We start from the raw sequence: 20,994 nt of genomic DNA on the forward strand, positions 1-20,994 counted from the left end.
GGTGTCCCCTGAGACTGAGTTTTTCCAGGCTGAAAAATCCCATGGTTCTCAGCCTCTCTTCATAAGGCCTATTCTCTTGCCCTCTTGTCATGCACATGGCTCTCCTCTGGACTCTCTCAAGCTTCTTGACATCATTCTTGAACTGTGGAGCCCAGAATTGGATGCAGTACTCCAGCTGCAGCCTTACCAAGGCCGAGTACAGCAGGAGGATTATATCCTGAGCTTGTCTGCATTGAATTCCATTCTATTCTCATCTGCCTACCTCTGTAACCTATCTAGATCTAGTTGGATTCTGTCCCTCCCCTCCAGTGTGCCCACTTCTCCCCACAGCTTTGTGTCATCAGTGAATTTGGACAGTGTACGTTCCATGTCCACCTCCAAGTTGCTGATAAAGATCTTGAATAGCATAGGCCCAAGGACTGAGCCTTGGGGAACTCCACTGCCCACATCCCTCCAAGTCAAAAATGACTCATCCACCATGGATCCAATTTGCCCCCCATCTGACTGTGTAAGCATAAATGCCACGGTCACCTAGTTTTTTTATAAGAATGGGGAAGGGGCAGTTCAAAATGCCTTCTTGAAGTCCAGGTAGATGACATCCACCTCAATACCCACATCCAAGGGCTTTGTGACCTTAGAACTATGAGGACAATCCAGTGTTTAACCATGATAGTTGTTCCTGAGATCACTCTAAACTCATCCAGTATGGCTCTTATTTCATCCCTTTGAGTCGGGGTCAGAGTTGCCCTTAGCTGGAGTTCAGCTACCAGATCTGAAGAGGGGTCCTAAACCCACAAACTGGCTCCCTGCAAAAGCGTGGAGGCCATTCCTGTCTCTTGCACCCTTCAGGGTTTTAACAGGTTAACAAGATAGATTTGTGAACTTCCATTTTCCCACTAGTTGCACTTTTAAGTCCACCCAGCTTACCCTCTGTAAGATGTCAAAAGGTTCTTGCCACTTTGCCAACAACTTACTTTTAGAGGATAGGAGTGTGGCAGTACACCTTTGGGTGCTTGCCACTTTAAGGCCCTGAGCAAGCTGTGAGGCAGCCTGTAGGTGACTGCAGAGCCAATTTGGCAGTCACATGTCAGCCTGATTGGAGCAGGGCAAAGTAGCCTCAGAATAAGAGCAGGCCCTGAGGAGTAGAGCTGGCAGTTACAACTAGGGAGCTGAAGGGTGAACATTACCTGGCTGGAGTACTGCTGATCCCAGGAACATCCTGGAGGTCAAGGGTAGGAAATATGGGGATGGAGGAGGTTCCTGATCCTGGGGAATGACCTAAAACTCCACCCTGCTGGGGCTGGATGGTGTAGTAGGGCTGCCTGTGGCAGGGCAGTCTCCCGGAAATGCAACATCTGTGCCTCCCCAGTGAAAAGTAAGGATGGGGCATCATAAATCCTCAGCCCCACTGCCTTTTGGGTGACCTCATGGAGGGGAAAGGCTAGGGGAGCACATCCTGAGAGAAAAGCACAGGGCCCAGGCATGTAGACAGACACGTGAGACCTGAGTGGGCCATAGGCTGAGTTGGGGGCTCAGGTACACCAACAGACTCCTGATGCCCAAGAGGCATAAGGCCCAGAAGTCCCAGTGAGGGGGCAAAGTAGTGGCCCCAGTGAGGGGGTGGAGTGAAAGCCAGCAGCTTTGTAGACTAAGGCCTTAGGGAGCCTGAAGGATGGCACATGGGCCAACCAGAGTAGCCAGAGTTGAGGCCCCAGTGAGGGGGCATGAGCCCCAGGCATGTCTACAGAGGCTAAGTTGCACCACAAGCCAAGTGCAGCCCAGTTAAGGGGCTGGGGGAGTGATAGTGGGTAGTGATTTGGATGCCAACTGTGAGACATGGGACACAGTAAAGGGAAGGTCACAGCTGTGTATTATGCCCTTGGCATCAGGGTGTTAAATGGGCAGCCTCCTGCATTTTTTAAAATCAGTTTATACATCAAGACATGATAGGCAAATCAAAGCAGACTGCCCTAGACAGGTGGGCAGACAGACATTTTGAATGGTCCCTGGTATGGCTTCGTTCACAGAGAGCAATAGAAATACTCTATCTCTGGGCTGATAGTTTAGCATTTTTATTACATTGATGCTCTTCCACTTGTTGAGCAGCCAAGAGATTTTCCTTTGCAAGAGACCTATCTAATCTTTTTTGAACCTTCAGAACATACTAGGCTACATTTGGGTAGCTATGTCTTGGGTCTGCCAGGATTCTTGTAGGAGGTCCAGCACACCTGAGGCAGATTTCTATATCATAATTTAAAGTTCTGTTTCCAAGTGAGCATAGACTACAGCATCATCAGCATACTGGAGCTCAGTGACTGAGGTTAAGGTGATCTTGGTTTTGGCTTGGAATCTGCTGAAACTAAATAGCTTACCATCTATTTGGTAGTTTAGTTCCACTCCAAGTGGAAGCTTGTTGGTGGTCAGATTTAGCATTGCAGTAAGGAATATCAAGAAGAGTCTTGGAGCAATGACACAGCCTTGCTTACCTCCCATCTTAACCTCAAAACAGATCTGTGTTAGATCCATTACTAAGAACCACCACTCACATACTGTCATGGAGTAGGCAAAGAATGGTCACTACTTCAAGAGAGCACTCTTGTCAACAACAGTCTCAACTGAGAAAATTTTTAAAATGTTCCTTTCAATGGGCATTGATGGCTCCCCTTTCCTTGATCAGGTCTCCTCTGTCCTTATGCCTCAAGAGGTTCAGTCCCTGAGTGTTTTGGTGGCACTGAAAAACCAGTGCAGATTGTGACTGTCAGCAAGATGCCTTGTCTTCTCACCATCGGTTCTTCATATCACAGGTCCTCCTTTGGATCTCTGCCTTTGCTTGTTGGAGATTCAGTTTCTTTTGCTTGGAGTTGATGCCATTCAGCCAAGCACAAAGGGCCTTGTACTTGTGGTTAGTCGACTACTGGATCTCCCAATCATTCTCATCAAACCAGTCTTGATGTTTCCTAGCAAAGAATCCAAGTGTCTCTTCACAGGTGCTGATGATGGTGAACTTGAAGGCACACGAAGCACTTTAGACATTCTCCCATTGTTGTTGATTGGAATTTGCCAGTTTTTCATTGAGGGAGTGGTGGAAAAGGTCTGTCTCGAGTCCTTGAGTCCTTTGATGTTGATCTTCCATTGGTGTTGCTTCTGCTGCTGTCATCACCTGGGAGCCAGTCTGAGTGATAGAACTGAGTGGATGAGTTAGTGATCAGTCCAGTAACTGTCAGCTCCTACCATAGCTCGGGTGATGTGTTTAACTTTGTGATCCCAGGTAAAACAATGATGCAGTCAATCAGGTGCCAATGCTTAGATCCTTGGTATGCCATAATGTTTTGTGCCTGTTGTTCTGGCAAAACAGGGTGTTGGTGATAGTGAGTCCATGTTCTGCACATTTGGTTAAGAAGGGCATGCCAGTGAAGTTTATCTTTCTTACTCTTTCTTTGCCAATGGTTCTATTCCAGAGGTTCAAGTTCCTTCTAATTATGGTATTGAAATCACTGAGAGTCTGTCTCTCTCTGGAATGTCAGAAAAGACTTGGTAAAGGAAGGTTTGCATAAATTTCCTCTTTCGTGCCTTAGGTGGCATCAAGAGTCAGGGCATATGCACTGATGACAGTGGCATATTGCCTCTCTTCCAGTTAAAGATGGAGGGTCATGAAACGCTCAGTAATTCTTCTAGGGAACTCACTGAGTTGGTTTATGAGTTCATTCTTGATGGCGAAACCAAGTCTGTGAATCCAGTATTCTTCCTAGTTTCCCTTCCAGAAAAAGGTATAGCTGCTTCCATGTTCTTTGAGATGCCCACTTACTGGGTCTACTCAATGCAGCAGCACTGATGTTGTGCCACCTGAGTTCACAAGCTACACTAGTGGTGCAGTACTCTTGATTGTTTACGAGGGTCCTGATGTTTCAGGTCCCAAAACTGATTGTGTATCTTTATTGATTTCAACTACAGTAAATTCCACTGGACGTAACTGTCCAGTCAGGAAGAAGGTAGACAGACTATTACAGGGCACCTTTTCTAGCCTCTTCCCCATGTGGGTTGAGCAGAGTGGATCCTAAAGAGTGCTGCTCAGTCATAGTTACAGCTGCCAAATCATACTCCTACCTCATTCAAGTGCTACGTGACCTTCTTTTAACTGCCACCTTTGTGTCAGTTCATGATTAAGTGCTTCCAAACCTCACAAACCTGCTCCTGTCATCACTAGCTGGTCATCAAAAGGCTTGAAAATTGTGTTGCAAAAGCCATTTTCATAGAAGATGCCTATGCATGATTTCTTTTATCAGAATGGGACCTTAATCCAATTGCAAGTAGGCCAAGAAAATTGTTGTTAGTACACTACACCTTGCTGACTCAAGGCAGTTGGCTCAGAGCAAAAACTACTAAGTGAGATAGCTAATGGACACTCACCTTCACATACTCCATCCTCTGCTCAGTGTTCTGCACCCATTTCTCTTACAGTTATGAATTTGCAGAGTAGGATGAAGGAATACTTTAGTGCAGGTAAGACCTCTTTTTGGAACCTGCCTCACACTACATTCATCATGCTCTTTCTTCTTTCCATGGTCCAAGGCCTCCAGAATGTCCTTTTCCCTTTACCTTGCCAAAACATCCCCGCAGCCTACAAAACTTCATCATAGCAGCATAACAGATTTCTTGGCAGGCAAAGAACTGGAGCCCAATGATGATCCAGAAGAGGAAGGAATTGAGACGCACATGAAGTCCAATTCTATAATCTCAATATTATATTTTCTTTACTTATATTTAATTCCAATAGGACTCCCTATTCCATGTAACAGCTGTAGATCTGGACTTTAATACTATTTTTATTTTGAACAAACTGCTTAAAGCTGCACATATAAATTGACAAAATGCAAAGCTTTACACTTTAGGAACATTTTAATACCCCTGAGAATAATAAAATCCAAGCCATTTCAGGTTTCCTTCCCAGTAAACAACACTTACATTCTACTGCTTCTATATGCAATCAATGTCTGTGTTAGCAAAGTAGCTGGGCTCATCTGTTGTAGTACAAGAGTTTTCTTAAGGTACAGATCAATAATGTTTCTTGCTATACATCATACTAGTTCTTTCTGGGAGACCCCATTACTGCTCTTGGTTTATTCTGGGTCTTAGTTCATCTTTATGGCAAGCAGTAATTCAATGAATATGTGTGTAAACTTTCTCCCAGTCCTTTTGTGGATTTTCCTCGTTATGCTGAAAACATATTCAGACTGGGAATCCAAGTATGAAATATGTCTTGGCAGAATGCTTTTATATCTGGACAAGTTATATGAATCTTCTGCAGGACTTCCAGTGCTGCAAACCTGACCTCTGGGAAGTGGCTTAGTTATTGCTATTCAGATATCTAATACTTAGACTTACAGAATCATAGACAATTAGGGTTGAAAGGGACCTTAGGAGGTCATCTAGTCCAGCCCCCTACTCAAAGCAGGACCATCCCCAACTAGATCATCCCAGCCAGGGCTTTGTTCACCCAGGCCTTAAAACTTCCAAGAATGCATATTCCATTCTAGGTAACTTGTTCCAGTGCCTCACCATCCTCCTAGTGAGAAGGTTTTTCCTAATATCCAACCTAAACCTCCCTTGTTGCAATTTTAAGCCTTTGCTCCTTGTTCTGTCATCTGTCACCATTAAGAACAGTTTAGCTCCATCCTCTTTGAAACCACCCTTCACATAACTAAAGGCTGCTAACAAATCCCTTCTCAGTCATCTCTTTAGCAGACTAAATAAACTCAGTTCCCTCAGCCTCTTCTCATAAGCTATGTGTCCCAGCCCTCTAATCATCGCCCCTAATAAAAGCTTTGACTAGTTGTGGAAGTTTCATACAAAGTTCAGATACAATTCAAGTATTTTTTTAAAATATATTTTAGTTTGGGATTTTCAAAAGCAGAATGTAGTGATGTGGAACCCGTAATACCTTTGAGCATTAAGAGAATCTGATGCATCTCATCTGCAGTGTATTCCATGTCATTCTGTAATCAGCATTTGATGTGGATTCCATGTTTTGGGTGTATGTATGTGTGTGTGTATATATATATGTATATATATATTTTCCCTCAGTTGTCCAACACTTTTGAAATATGAAGGAGGACTCTTTGCATCAAGATATCCAGACTACTGCCATTTTAGACACAATGTTCTATTAAGTCTTCAACAAGACTTAATTAGACCATGTATTTGATTCTTTTTTCCCTTCCTCTGCATAAGCTTACAAACCTCCCTCAAACTTTTCTTTAGTTGCTGACAGAATAGAGCATAATGCAGAATCCCCACTGTTTCCTAAGCCAGCTGCCACAGATCGTTTGTAAAACAAGTGACTAATGAATTAGTGATATAAGGCTTAAGGGCTTAAAAGCCACCCTAAAAGAATGGGAGTTTGATCAGAAGTGGGACAATCACAAGGAAACCTATATACAAAAGCAGAAAACAAAAGTGGCTTTTGTCTAGAAGGGAACAAGCAATACTGGAATGGAGGGAGTTGTATTTAAGTTACTGTTGAAATGGCCAAATTGGGTCGCAGATCATTATTTCTCCTGAATTTACTGGGCACCTGCTAGAGGCCAGCAGGCTGGAAAAGACCGTGCAAAAGGAGTGGATCTAGACTTGAGAGGTTCAGTTCTAGAGTGTGGTCACTTTGTGGTGAACAGTCTTATTTTTATGTGCTTATAAAATACTTACCATACTTGGAGACTCTATGTAACTTGGTCTATTTTCAATCGCTCCAAGTCCACTATTTGGAAAACTCAAAGTAACATGTATATCTGAGTCTAACATAAAGTGGAACCACACATTTGAAATTGTTTCCTTAATCTGTGCTAATAAAAAGTCTTAATATTTGGTTTGCAGCGCATATCTAACTACAAGGAGTAATCCATAGTTTCAGTATTGAATTGGAAAATTCACTTTTTCTTTACTTTATACATATATATATATATATATATACACAACTATATATGGTCAAGGAATACAATCATAAAATCATAGACTCACAGAAAGATAAGGCTGAAAATGACTTCCAGAAGTCATTTAATCCACCCTCTTGCTCAAAGCAGGATCATCTCTCTCAAACTTATCTCAGATAGAAGTTTGACTAACCTACATTTAAACCTTCCCACTGACAGAGATCCTTCAACCTCTCTAGGTAATCTATGCATGTGCTTAATTATCTTCACATTGCAATGCAGCACTGTGCGTTGCTGTAATATTCTGGCTTTATGTACAAGTAAATGGCATTGTCTTCTGGTTGATGACCCTGAGGAAATGCAGGCATGCTCTACTTTTTACTAAACTGTAAACCCCTTGGGGCAAGGATTATCTTTTTTTCAGCATTTGTATAGCACCAAGCACAGCTGGGTCCTGGGGTCAAATTGGACCCCACACTTTGTGGGGTCCTGTGGCACTGGGCAGAGCAGCCGCAGCAACTCTATACTGCTGCCAGCTTCATGGCCAGCACTCCATCTCCCCCACACCCCCACTGCCGAATCTGCCACTGGCTTCCTCACGTGTGGGGGCAGGGCCCTGCACAGGCTGATTTGCCCTGGGCCCCGCACCCTCCTCAAGTCATCTCTGTCTGGGGTACATTGAATAGAGACTCTGCATTTTAGTAACACAGATCAATAATGGGAACTTTAATGCGGTTTCAAGAAAAATGACAGATTTGCTTCTGCTCACAAAACAACACTTTCACTTAAAAGTCTCCTGTGTAGCAAAGGGGCCAATCATGTTTTTTGACCCTCTTTGCTGTTCTCTGTATTCTGCTGATGTCCCCAACCCCACAAGACGATACATCAAAGCATTCCATTATGGTTCAGATTTTTTAAAACATCCTATCCAGTTATTAAAAGAACAAAAAAAACTTGTTTCCATCTGCTGTTGTCTGTCTACTCAGGAGAAGAATGTTATCTGCCTTTTGCATAGCCTCCTCTACAGAAATTCCTGCCTCGCTTGTTCTTCTGTGATCAGCATCTGATGATTTTTTTCCTGTTTCCTACCACATGTGGCATGAAATTCCTTGCCACTCATTTTCTTCTTGGCTAGAACAGTGAAAGTGTCCTGCATGGCATTTAAAAAGAATTAAGTGGAGTCCATATTTCATAGACTGCTGCAGTTAAAACCAAGGAAGTGCATAGGAAGGAGTTTATAATAGGCCACATGCTGGGGGTAATAAACAGGTGGCTGCAAAAATTAAATATGATAAAATATAAGTGAAAACTTGAAAGCTTCAACTTTGTCACTGTTTACGCTTATAAGTATAATCAACTCCTGGAAGTCAGCAAGAGCCCAAAGTGTGGCTTACATGTTTTTAAACAGGTTAAACTTTGCTTAACCCCTGAAGTGTCAGATCAGAGCCAGTGTATAAATCATATACAAATGGTTCCTTTGCATGCAGCACAGCTTCTCCCTGATCTAACAGCCAGCAGACTTTCAGGTCTTACAAGGTTGGTAGCCTTCCACCCTCTGAAAAAAAAAGTTCCTCTGAGCTAACACTTCTTTTACCACAGCTCTCCCAGTTTCTTTACGAATGCCTTCCAGGAGAGACAGATTCCATCTGTATCTGAATATGCAAAATTCATCTGCTGTGTAAAAATAGTTCTCTTGGTGTGAAAATCTTAACTAAGCGAGGCCAGTTTGCCAGGGAAAGGCTGCTGAGATGATGATGGCTATAAAATTCCATTCCCACTTGGATTCAATCAGCCTTTCTAATATCTAACATCAGCAAGGCTATTGACTGTTTCATGTCACTTGAAAAACACCTGATTAACAGTTGATGATGTGCGGCTGATAGAACATAAAGAAACCTGCAGTGGATTTTACTAAATCCTTCCTGTTTTTTTGATACTGGGAAGTGTGAGTAACAGGACAGCAGCACTTGAGGGGGGATGTTCCCAAGTGAGTGTGCTCCTGCCTGTAAAAAAGGGTCACATCCAGGTTCAGTTATTGTAACAAGTGCCTAATTGAGTGAAATAGAGCCTAATACCTCAACAGCTGAAAAATGAAACTGGTCACTTTCTCCCTATGGTACGATTGTCCACTCTTATGCCTACAGCACCTGCAATTTTCATTGAATGCTGGAAGATGAAAGGATACAGGTTACATTTAATACTATAATAAAAAGCTCTTCATAATCTATGGTTAAGTACTTGAGTATTGTCCTCTGCATCAGCATCTCTGCCTAACAGTCAGCAATCAGAACCTGAGGGGCAGGGTTTGCTCTTATTTCCAAAGAGCCTAATCAAGATTAGGCTAGGATGAAATGGGTTTGCTGGCCTTGGTCTTGTTAGGGACACTGGGCACCTATACAGGATTAGAATGTGTCAGAGCAGATTCAATTAATCGAGTCTGTTGGCACATTCTAATCAGAATGCTCCAGCGTGCTGCAGTGTCTCGTGTATGCAGCATCCTCACATTTCAAAATGGCAGCCGGGGTACTTTAACTAAGGTTCATCAAACGAGCTTTAGTTAAAACACCTCCCTACACCATTTTGAAACATGGGATGCTGAACAGGAGATGCTGTGGCCATTTTAATTAGAGTGGCTTCCAATATCCACTGTAATTAAAATGCCCCAGCCCACTACCCCAGAGCACACGTATATGTGCCCATAGTTAGCTGTCTTAGTCTGAAGTTAAGTAAGAGACAGGGTATATCTGTACAAACTTCCATGGGCTGAAGCTCAATGAAACACTTGATGAAGTGAGCTCCAGCCAAGAAAAGCTTGTGCTAATAAATCTACTTTAGTTACTCTATAAGGTAACCAAATCAATTCTGCCTTAGTTTGTGGTCATTGCCTGCATCATAGAAACTACCGACCTTGGCACTAATTGGGCGCATTTATATGAGATGCTTTACGGCATAACAGACTAATATAATGCATAGTAGAGTGTCACTGTATACATGTGCACAGCAATTACTGTGCAGCACATTATTCTAATAAGCTGTTTTCTAGTACCTGTAGGTACAGGTAATAGAAATTGGCACATTAAACTAAAGCACTGAAATGCACATGTTGATGCTGGCCAAGAGCAAATTAGCAATTTGTTCCATGCAAATTGTTCCCAGACAGTATAGGCAACAGGGGCCCCAGAGAAGAGGGAGAGTTGTCCTGGCTTGGTGGGATGCTACCTGCCAGCCATTTGGAAATCAGGACCCGTCCTGATTAGATCTACCTTTTGCTGTCCTGATCTCCATACAGCTGGCAGGCACCTTCCCAGGAGCTAGGACAGCTGTCTCCTGCCCCACAGAGACTTGGACCAGCCTCCTTACTCCCTGCCAGCCTAGGGCTGGCACCCAAGGGAGCCGGGAGCTCCCCCTGGATGCTGCAAGGGGTCATCCTATACAGTAATGGCCTGCACTTGTAGAAATCAGATTAGAAAAGCCAAGGCAGTGACAGAAACTAAAATTAGCAACAGAATCAAGGAGAACAAGAAGTCCTTCCTTAGGTATATAGGGAACAGGAGGAAAACAAATAGGAGTGTGGGGCCATTGCTCAACAACTGGTTACCAAAACTCAGGAGAACACTGATCTCCTGAATGACTACTTTGCTTCAGTATTTCACCAGCCCAAGGGAAAAATCGTGCCAGATAGGGTACAGAATGAGCAGGATAGAAATGACCACCTTCCTACTATTGCCATAGAACTGGTGTGTGATCAATTAAAAAAAATAAGTCAGCAGGACCAGATGAACTTCATCCAAGAGTGCTGAAGGAGCTGGCCAAAGTCATCGTGAAACCCCTGGCAAAACTCTTTCAAAAACTCATGGCACTCTGGAGAGGTCCCTGAGGACTGGAAGAAGGCCAATGTTGTACCCATCTTTAAGAATGGGACAAAGGAGAACCCAGGTAACTATAGGCCAATTAGCCTAACTTCTATCCCAGGGAAAATGCTGGAAAAATTCATTAAGGAGTCTATGTGTGATAGGCTTGCAGAAGGTAGGATTCTGAACAACAGCCAGCTTGGCTTCATCACAGGCAGGTTTTGTCTTACCAATCTCATTTCCTTTTATGATCAGGTAACTCACCACCTGGATAAGAGAGAGGAGGTCAACATTGTATACCTTGACTTTCAAAAAGCTTTTGATCATGTTCTCATGAAAAAATTGGAGGATTATAGGCTTAACTGTGAGACAGTTAGGTGGGTAGGAAGTTGGCTATGGGATAGAACCCAGAGAGTTCTAATGAATGGAGCTATGTCATTTTGGAAAGAAGTGGCCAGTGGTGTCCTGCAGGGGTCAGTGTTTGGTCCAGTCCTATTCAACATCTTCATCAATGATTTGGAGGTGGGGGTGAAGAGATCACTGGCCAAATTCATGGATGACACCAAGTTATGGGAAAGCATGATCATGCTTGAAGATAGGCTGCAGATACAGGTGGACCTAGACAGGCTGGCAAGTTGGGTAGATTGGAACCAGATGAAGTTCAACATCGAGAAATGTAAAGTGCTTCACGTGGGGATGAACAATCCCCTGTACACCTACAGGCTTGGCAACACCAATCTGACCAGCACTACAAATGAAAGGGACCTGGGGTTAATAACAGATCACAGTATGAACATTAACTGGCAGTGCAAACCCATAGCCAGCACAGCTAATAATACCCTGGCATGCATCAATCAATGCATCTCCAACAAAACCAAGGAAGTGATTCTTCCACTCTACTCAGCATTGTTGAGATCACAGCTGGAGTACTGTGTCCAATTCTATGGGCCACACTTTAATGAGGATGTGGTAAAGCTTGAGAGAGTCCAGAGAAGGGCCACCTGTATGGTCAGCGACTTGCACGGCCATACAAGGAAAAGCTGAGGCACCTGGGACTCTCCAGCCTGGAAAAGAGAAGGAGGAGAGGAGACTTGGTAGTAGCTTACTGCTACATCAGGGGTGTATATCAAGGGCTTGGTGAAAACCAGGAGTAATAGTCACAAACTCCTTGAAGACCGTTTCAGGCTGAACATTGGGAAAAACATCTTCACAGCTAGGGTGTCCAGACTATGGAATATGCTCCCTCCAGAGGTGGTGCAATTGCCTACCCTGGAAATCTTTAAGAGGAAACTGGATGGTCACCTTGCTGGGGTTACCTGACCCCAGTTGCCTTTCCTGCTTGGTGCAGGGGGCTGGACGCGATGATCTTCCAAGGTCTACAATCTATGAATCTATGCATCTAGATGGAACTGCTCTCAATGGGAGTAAATTTGCTCCCAACAGGTCCATGTTCAGATGCATGTAAGGGTACAGTTTAACGCACCTGAATTTTCTGAGCAGAAAATTCAGGTGCATTAAACTGTGCCCTCACATACATGTATAGATGTGCCCACTGTAATTTAAACAGTATAACTTTCATTTGGTGTACCCTCTAGGGCTGTACGAAGCTTCAGTTGCAGATTTGATTGGGCAGAGATTCTGCCTGATTTCGTGGCTGAATCCCCAACTCTCCAAATCAAAACCAGGAGACCCTTTAATCCCTCCAAATCAAATCGGAACCCTCTGAATTGATTTGGAGAGATCTGGAAAGATTTGGCAATTCGGACATAGACACAGCTTTAAATGTTTTTTTTTACATAGCTCAAGGTACTAGGCAGAACATGAACACTGGAGCATCCCATAGGAATGCGGGGGGGAAGGGGGTGGAGGAGTCCCCAGAGTGCTCAGCAGCAGACCCAGAAGTACTCAGCATTGAATTTTCATATTCGGATTCAGCTGAATGAAATTGGGGACAGTGTTATGAATCAGTGAATTGAATCACTGTCCCGGATTTGGGCCCAATTTGATTTGAATAGGGCCCATTTCGGACACCCCTAGTGCCCTCCAAGCACAGAAGATACCTAGGCTCTTGAACTACCAGGATTATTGATTTAATGAAAGTTGGTACTGCTCCATACTATGCAGCACTGACCTTAACTTGCAGGCAAAGACAAAGGTTGATGCAAAGGAGAGGACTGTTCTAAAACTAAGGAAAGGGGTGATTCAGGAATATCTCCTAGGTAGCACAAGCAAAATTGTGCTATCACCAATGATAAAACAAAAAGAGAAAACAAAAAGAGACATAAGAACTATAAATAAGCTTTCAAAAATCATAGGAGGCCAAATGCAAAGACATATCAAGCACTCTTGTTCATGTAATCAAGCTGGGGTATATAATGGGCAAGTTTATGCAGGTAATTGATTAAATACCTAGCCAGCCACATGCCATCCTATTTACCCGGAGCCATGGTATATGCCAGCATAAATGTTTTAATATGCATATTTTCAAGATAGAGAAACATGCCTTAACCTTTTGGCAGTTTGGCTCTAAATGTTCCTTTCTGTGGAGCTGAAAGCCCTCTAGGACGTAATATGTTGAGAAAAGGAATACACTAACAGGTCTAAATCTTCCCTGTATACAAAAATCAACATAAGCAAACCCATTTCTAAAATTAACTTTGTTGTACTTCTACAGCTGTATTCACAAAAGTATTTCAAACCATGTCAAACATAAATGAAAATGGCACAGCACTATATAGATAGGTAAGTGTTACCCATAGATGGGGAAGCGGAGGCAAGCACTGAATCCAACAGGTTCCAAAAGTGACCTCCTAAAACACAGGAATCTTGTCCCCCAGTCCCTTGATCAGACAGCTGGACTACCTTCTTCTTGGAAGCTCCTCAGCCCTTCCACTACTAAGGAAGATGAGAGACATTGGGGGGGGTGGAGTTATCTAACAGCTGGTTAGATAAAAATGCCAAAAAGCCCAGCTGAAGCACGTGATCTGCCTAGACACTGGGAGAGCTGGCTCAAACCAATGCAGTTCCTCTTCTGGACATGTGCTGCGCTCAGGTTGGAGGCGTGCTGAGCTAGAAGTAAACACGGGGGGGGAGATGTCCATGTTTGTTAGCAGCCTATGAGCTCATGATAAATTACAACATGCACTCTGATACTGGACAAATGAAAAAGAGGTAGTTCTTTCAGAGCCAACACTGGTTATTGATAACCCAGGCTCAAACTTGGCAACAGAGCAAACACTGGGGGAGGATGGGGAAAATACAACAATTGCATACCTGATAAAAATGTGGCCAGAATGTGCTGATAGCAAGCTCTGCTTTCACCCAGCCTTCTGTAACAATCCCTGACACATTCCAGATGGGGTTGCCCTGAGGTCCACCGTTAACCTTCACGTAGACATTCAGAGAGCCAGGGCTTGAACGGTCTCTGCTGGACAGGTAGTAATGAAAGTCGATACAATGAGTGTCGTTTTCCTTCAAGGTAGGCAACAGCAAGTGAGCTTTCTGCCCAGATGCCCGTCCTGAGCTGTTCACCATCATGAAGGAACCTAAAGATAATGAGAGGAAAATGAAAAGGGAAGAGAAACACTTTTTGGTGTATTTTCAGAACAATTCTATTAGAAGAGTCAATGGTTCTACATGATCCCCCACCAACCAGAAAATAAATGGTTACTCCCAAGAAATTCAAGCCTGCTAGTTTACATTAGTGCTGAAGTGACAGAAAGAAATGACACAAAAATTACAGGGAAAAGATGGAAGTAGAGTTTGGTCCTGTTAACAGCTTCATAAAGAGTTCTTATTCTTATTTTTAAGTTTTATTCTATCAGAATTATCATATAATCACCTGGCAGCAATAGTCATTATCAGCTCAAACACATCTTTTTGGTCTGCATTTCATGCAGTATACTTTTCTTCACTGATGTCGTGTCCACAATAAAAAGAATGCAATGCACCAGATTCCCAGCTGGCATTATAGGGTCTTGTTACACAGTAATTTGGGTAGCTCATGCAGCTCTTAACACTTGTATTATCTGCATGTTAACACTTTAAAGTTGGTCTAAGCACTGGTTATGCAGCTCAAAATTATGCCACTCCAGGGCAGGATTATTTATAATCTGCACGACCGATCTCCTGTTCCAGTTAACTGAGGCCACAGATTTGCTGCACAAGTTGAAGTGCTCCAGTATCCCAGGATCTCTCATAACCCTGCCCATAGAACAGAGATAGAAGCCTATCTTGATGCACTAGCCCTCTAGTGGCAAGTCACAGCTACAGCTTCAAGTTCTGCCTCCGCTTACCAGGCCTTTAGTGGCAAGTTGGTTGTGCAGGTGGGGGACAGTCAGGGAAGGTTTCTAAACTAAGCATGTGATGGCTCCAAGTAGCATTTGTGCGGCTCAGTGTAAGGCAGGGGTGGATAATTATTTTGGCTGGAGAGCCACTTAATGAGTTTTGGTGAGCTGTTGAGGGCCACAAGGGTAGCCCAGCCCCTCAACCAGTGCCCCGCCCCCTGGTCACCATCTTGAGATTGGAAGTCCTGCCCCTAACCCCTGACCTTTGCCACTGGACATCTCTCTCCTTGCCCTGAAATAACCTGGGGCGAGGGAAAGGAGAGGTTACCATCTTTGTAGCAGGAACTGAACTAATGTAGCTGATGTTAACTTAACGTGCAATAATAGTGAAATGTAGCCGTGTTAGTTTTGTTCTGTAAACAACTTGAAAACTTTATTTTGTATTTTTTTGCTTCACATAAGTGAATGAACTTTGCATAGCCTTTATGTATGAGTGTGTATAAAAGGGTGCATGGTGAGAGAATGGCATAGAGATGGGAGAAGATTAACCATTTATGTAAGCAACAAGGGGCCAAATGTAAGTTACCAGTTAATGAACTAATTAATGAATGGCTGAAGAATTTCTTTTAGGCCTAAGGCATAAAAAAGATAATGAGGAGAAGCAATGCACTCATTCTGCCAGATGGGCAGCAAGAACACTTTAAGGCTGAGATAAGCTGAAGACAAAAGAAGAACAACTGCAAAAACAGAAGTTGGGTATGGAAAAACCCCAAAGCACTGAAACAAATGGTGCCAATTTTTATAAAAGAAGGCTTTGAAAATACCAAGTTGGTTGAGTCTTTTCTCTACTGCTGTTTCACAGGAGTGCAGATGCATCTCTTCACCCTGCTCCAAGCTGCAATCTTCAAAACATCATCATCTATTTAACAAGACCAGGGTTGGCCACCCTGGGCTGATATTAAGCAACTATTTCTGGTAACTATATCTGGTGCATGTGCAGATGGAATGGTTGTTTTGTGTATGTGTATGCCTGTGTATAATAATGTATATGATGATTTATGTGTGTTTGTATGAATGCTGTGTCCAAACTTCCTTCTAACTCATGTAATCAATAAACACAATACCTTGGCTTATCCCCCTTTATAAAGTCTCGCTTTTTGATTTGGCAATTGGTATTTTAAAAGTAACATCTTCCAACTGGGAAAAAAAAAACTAAATTGTGTACTAAAATATATATATTTTATTTCCAGTTTTTTTTGTTCTGATTTGTGTGTGTTTTGTTGTGTATATAGAGGTGACTGCATAATAGCTCAAAATGAAGTCTTACTCTTGTATGTTGTGGGGAGGTGTGGGGGGCATGGATGGGTGGGTGCAGGTTTTTTTTGGTTGCTGTGTGTGTGTGTGTGTGTGTGTGTGTGTGTGTGTGTGTGTGTGTGTGTGTCCATGGCATTTGGGAGAAGGCATAGAGCTGGCCATCCTGGCAGGCAGCATGCAGTTCCTGGCTTCAGTGCTGGGGCTGCAGATCACAGCAAGAACCAACCCAGCCCCTGTGGTTTCCAGCTGGCCCTGGCCTCAAGGCCCTGCACTTCTGCCCACTGCCACTTCCCTCCTCCCTCACCCCCCACCTGCTGCCTTTGCCTTTCCCCTGCCACTTCCCTTCCTCCTCCACCTCGCACCTGTTTGGGTGGAGAGAAGCAGGGAACAGCCCCAGAGTCACCAGGCCAGAAGCCTCTGCTAGGCAGAAGCTTCTGGATGCAGGCTGGAGGTGTAGAAGGGGCTGGGGGTAGGGCAGGGCCATGCTGCTGCTCCATGCCATCGGCTCTCCTGGGTCCTGCTGCCACTGGCACCTTGTTATCTTTGACAGGAAGCCACAGGAAGATAATAATTAATTTTCTATTTTTTTCAGGGCTGCACAGACCACATAGAATGCCCTGGTGGGCCAGATTTGGCCTGTGGGCCATATTTTGCCCATTCCTGGTGTAAGGTGTAACAAGGCCTGAAGGTAGTGTGCCACAGTTCTACAAAGTGGCCAACTTACACTATCCAACGTGTTGATACAGCTTCCCTGCATGGTAAGTTTCTAAACCACCTCCCATATGGCACAGTCCAGAAGAATTACAATGGTAGTGTTAACAATGATATCACAAAAAGAAATAATATAGCAAGAAAAGTTAAACTGCTAGAGGAAGGAACATGACAAGCAGCAGGTAAAGTGAAAATGGTGAAATGAAAAGAAACAAATTCATGAATCTGTTAACTCTGAAACTTGCATCATATCCCCCATGGCCATAGGTAATGAACAACACATAGCCTGGAACACAAATAACTAGGCAGTTATTTTAATGCACATTAAGTGCACCTATATGTACAATTAGCATGTAGCAATAAATTCCAGCACAGTTTGCACTGGGTTCAGCTGCTCTGGGGCACAGCATCTTCATGTATGCCTGGAACTGCAGCTGTTTGAACCAGGGCAGAGCAGCCCTGGGTTGGCCAGGGGTCAAGGGGGCAACTTCAGGCTCCAAGTGGTGTTGATAGGCAGCAGAATGGCTATCCAGGCATGAAGGTGCTACACTGTAGGGCTAGCTGTCAGGCAGCATCCTCATGCACCAGCCAGCCCCAATTACAATCTACATGTGTATTTTGGTGCACTAAATCACTCCAACATTGGATATGTAGGATAATATTTGTCCCACATAGTACTATTCTAAAGCAGATAATGTTTACTGCACCCTAATATGAGTACACATGGGGCACGTCCACACATGCAAGCACATGTGCTTGCAGCAGCTCAAACAGAAGTGGTACAAATTTTTACTGGGCCTTTTTGCCTCAGCACATGTGCTCGGACATGCGCTTTGTTGTGGAGCAAATTGTGCCACTTGGGGCAAAATAACCCTGCCTGGCTCCTCCCGGATCTGCAGCCAGGGGGAGCTAGAGCCGGGGGCCAGCACCTGTGCTGTCCTCAGCAGTATAAAAAGCTGCCCTGTCCTGGCCCCAGCAGTATAAAATGCTGCCCTGGCAAGTAGCTCAGGGCTACTACCTCTCAGGAGCTTCTGGGGCCCAGCTAATTGGTACCTAGGGACACTACCCCTTGTGCCAGCTGGACTCCTGGAGTTCCCTGCACCCTCTACCCACTGCAGCCATCTGGCAATGACGGCTACTGCCTGGCTGTGACCTGCTGTGCACCTGCCAGATTCGGATGGGGACTGCAGAGCCAGTAGAGGCATCTGCCCCTCTGGGCCACCTGCTAGTGGACTGCGGTTGCAGGGCTGGCCTTTGTGCGGCACTACTGCCATTTGTGCCCCGTGCCCGGCCATCTGGGCAGCTATCGCCCAAAAGATGTTCTGGAAATAATGGCCTGCTTTGAACTGTCAAAGCATGTCCTCCTGGCCCCATTTGGCCAGGAGGTCAGCCACAGTCGAAGGGTCCAAGGTGCCAGCTCTGAGCAGGCAGGGTCCTGCCACTGGCCTCCCTACCAGGACTTCTGGTGTTCCCTATTGGAAAACTGAAAAATCCTTGATAAAAAAAATCCCGAAGTCACTCTGTAAAATACCCCCAAGTCCATGTTCCTCCACAAGTAAAACAAAAGACCACTATAAAGAGAGAGGGAGAGTGAGACAGAGACAGTGATCAGTTGGATGATGTTTTATTGATATATCTACAGTGTTAAAGCAAGTCTCTTATCATAATAATAAAGTAAACTCTAAATACAGGTTTCATGAATCCATGAATACATATTTTGCTCCAACAGGGCGATGGCCTCCACACAAGGGGTTGGTCCCCCACACAAGGGCTATGCCTCCCCAACATGGGATTCAGTCCCCACACATGAGCTACACCCCCCTAAGTGGGGGTTCGGTCCCCTAAAAGGGGGTTCAGACCCCCAAAAGGAGGTTCAGCACTATCACTGGGGTACGCCCCCCCAACAGGGGGTTCATCCCCCACACAAGGGATACCACCACCCCTCCTGCAAGGCCCAAATGCCCCACCCCAGCCCCCTGATTGATGCCCCACCTGGCCCCATCCCCCACCAGCTGCTGCAGCACCCCCAATGCTGCTCCACTCAGACCCACCTCCCATTCCCCAAGACCTCCCAATGGCTTCCCCACCCAGCTTCACCTCCCAACTTGCACCCCCAGGCCCCCAAGGCTACCCCCACAACCCTAGGCACCATCACTTAAAAAAAAAAACCCAGAAAAAGAATAGGAAAGAAAACCCTCTGCTTACCTTAGAAGCAGGGATGGGGGGCTCCAGGGGCTCCTGGCAGAGCCCCCTCAGGCAGCACAGGACAGTGAAGGGGCAGGAGGGCTCAAGCTGGGGCCACTGGGGTTGTCAGCCTGCCCCACACAGTGCAGATGGGGCCCCAGGCAGCTGGACAGCAGCTCCAAGTGCTGGTAAGTGCCGGGGTTATTTTGTTTGTTTTTTTTAAAGTATGGGGGGTGCAGGGATGGGGGGGGGTTGGAGGGATGGGGCCAGACAGGGCAGGGGTCAAGGAGCTCGGGGGACTGGCAGGAGATGGGGCCGGCCCTGGCAGGGCTCGGTGGCCTCAAGGGGGATGGTGGGGGACTGTCCCCCCCCCACAGTCCCTTCTCCCCTCCCCCAGCCCCCCAACCCCTTACTCACTGGCACCAGAGCCCTGGTGCTGAAACAATACGGCCTTGCAGGCCTCATTTTTCAGCACCAGGGCAAGGGGCAATCATAGAGATGCTCTGGCAGCCATAGCATCTCTATGGAGGACGCAGCCTTCCGTTGCCTCAGGGCACGGTTGGGGACCGTGCCCTGCACTGCTTTTTTAAACGTTGCTTTTTTTAGACCCCTGGATATCCTGGGGTCTAATTTTCTTGCAGCACTTGGAACATTTTTTGTTTCTGCACATGCCTGTTTCCACTTCCCAAAGCGGTTTGAGGCAGGGCAAGAGGCACCTGCGTGCTCATGTGGACGTCCCCATGTAGACACTGATGATTTACTGTGGAGCTAATTAGTCAGTGCTGCAGTAAAGTGCACGTGCAGATGTACCCACTGTGTCTCAACCATCCCTGCTCAGATGCATTAGGGTGACAACTTGAGCAATAATAAAAGCCATTACAAGAGTTATTTGAGTCAATTCTGTTTAAGAGATCTGCCTGTGTTTGTGCACAGACACATGTAGAAAAACTTGTGAAAAAATATTCAAGGATGGGGGAATTCTGTTTTTCAGCAACCAGGCATGATAAATTTTAATCAAATACAGCCCTCTTGATATTCTCAGTTCCAGTGCTGCTGCCAAGTCATGCTACTAATGTATTTCTCTCTGGCAGTTCATAGAAGATTGAGTTTGGAAGGTTAGGCTCACTTCTAACCTTTTGACATTCCCTTTCCCTTTCTAATCCATACTGCAAGAGTGTGAAAGACACACAAATGAGCCAGATGGCAGCTTCTACCTACAAACTCTTTTTTCCCCCTTGTTCACATGATGTGTATGTTTTATAAAGGATCAAGAGGCATAGATTTTGAAGGAAGTCAGTTTTTTATACGATGTTCTTTTATACTAAGCAAACTCCTGAGGCACTGGAAAATTCAGCTACAGTAGAAGAAAAGCTGGGAAAAGTCACTATCCAGTAAGAAAAGTAACAAGCAGAGGCTTTGCAGCAATTCCATTACACACACTGAGGTATTCGAAGCAGAAATGGACATGAAACAAGACATTTCAAAATTGAAATGAGGACGTTCACAAATCTGAGCTCCTAATTCAAAAACTTAATTGCTGATCCTTACTTGCTGCCTATTTAACCTATAACAGAACTCAAGCTTAATTTCAGTGAGAACTGGATTAAGTTAATACCATGCCTTTAAAACTCCCACCCAAACAATCCAGTTTGGGGGAACTTAAAGCTGGATACAAAACTTCTGACTTAGTCTTGTCTTTTGTCAGAAGACATAATACTGATAGGC

At 44.7% G+C, this 20,994-nt stretch overlaps 1 protein-coding gene across 2 annotated transcripts in view; it reads right to left on the reverse strand.

The window, feature by feature from the left end:
- Positions 1 to 20,994, reverse strand: part of PTPRT (protein tyrosine phosphatase receptor type T) — an 846,898-nt gene that overhangs the window by 489,778 nt on the left and 336,126 nt on the right. For both annotated transcript variants that reach the window (XM_090064242.1, XM_090064241.1), the window contains exon 3: positions 14,048 to 14,319. In XM_090064242.1, the coding sequence (XP_089920368.1) occupies positions 14,048 to 14,319 (272 nt within the window). The remainder of the gene's footprint in view (positions 1 to 14,047; positions 14,320 to 20,994) is intronic.

Source organism: Crocodylus siamensis, chromosome 10, assembly GCF_052110815.1.
Source record: "Crocodylus siamensis isolate JL-2025a chromosome 10, ASM5211081v1, whole genome shotgun sequence".
Lineage (NCBI taxonomy): Eukaryota > Metazoa > Chordata > Crocodylia > Crocodylidae > Crocodylus > Crocodylus siamensis.